Here is a 549-nt window from a genome sequence, read left to right as displayed (position 1 = left end):
CAGCAGCAGCAATAACAGCATTGCATCCTGGGCAGTGTCCTATGAGTCCTCGTGCTGCACTGTTTCCCCCCCCAGCAGCAGCAGCAGCAGCAGCAGCAGCAGCAGCAGCAGCAGCTGGAGCAGCAGGATGTTGCTGCAGATAGAGTACAATACAGGCTCTACAATACGTTTCTCCGCAGCAAGGAGTAAGAGTAGGAGACTTAAATATAGAGCTGCAGCAGCAACACTTCAGGTGTGCTGCGCCCCCCACATGCCGCTGGATACGTATATCTAAAGACGATCCCAACACCGACAGCCCCCCAATTGCTGCTGTCTTCAGCACCGCGAAACTCCCGTCTGTACACCCCACACAGCCACAAATACATGCAGCTAGCTGCACCACCTACAAAAGCCTAACTAGATACCTAGCTAGCTAGCTAGCTAGCTAGCTAGCTAGCTAGGTAGCTAGCTAGCTAGCTAGGTGGCTACACAGCGACGACTCCTACCTAGCTAGTCAAGCAAGACAGCAGCCAGCCACACGGACGCGCTAGCTAGCTAGCTAGCTAGCTG

At 54.3% G+C, this 549-nt stretch overlaps 1 protein-coding gene across 1 annotated transcript in view; it reads right to left on the bottom strand.

Annotated features, from left to right (window-relative positions):
• EMH_0048560 (D441/Mpe1p like protein with a zinc knuckle (C2HC) and PhD Zn finger domain, related) overlaps positions 1-549 on the bottom strand; it is a gene marked incomplete at both ends in the record, with an annotated part of 6,504 nt that overhangs the window by 2,329 nt on the left and 3,626 nt on the right. Inside the window, 2 exons of the mRNA XM_013496417.1 lie at positions 3-133; positions 251-336. Coding sequence (XP_013351871.1) covers positions 3-133; positions 251-336 — 217 coding nt within the window. The remainder of the gene's footprint in view (positions 1-2; positions 134-250; positions 337-549) is intronic.

This window comes from Eimeria mitis, genomic scaffold, assembly GCF_000499745.2.
Source record: "Eimeria mitis Houghton genomic scaffold, Emh_scaff2097, whole genome shotgun sequence".
Lineage (NCBI taxonomy): Eukaryota > Apicomplexa > Conoidasida > Eucoccidiorida > Eimeriidae > Eimeria > Eimeria mitis.
The sequence above is the reverse complement of the archived record's forward strand: the minus strand, read 5'-3'. Positions and strand labels throughout refer to the sequence as shown.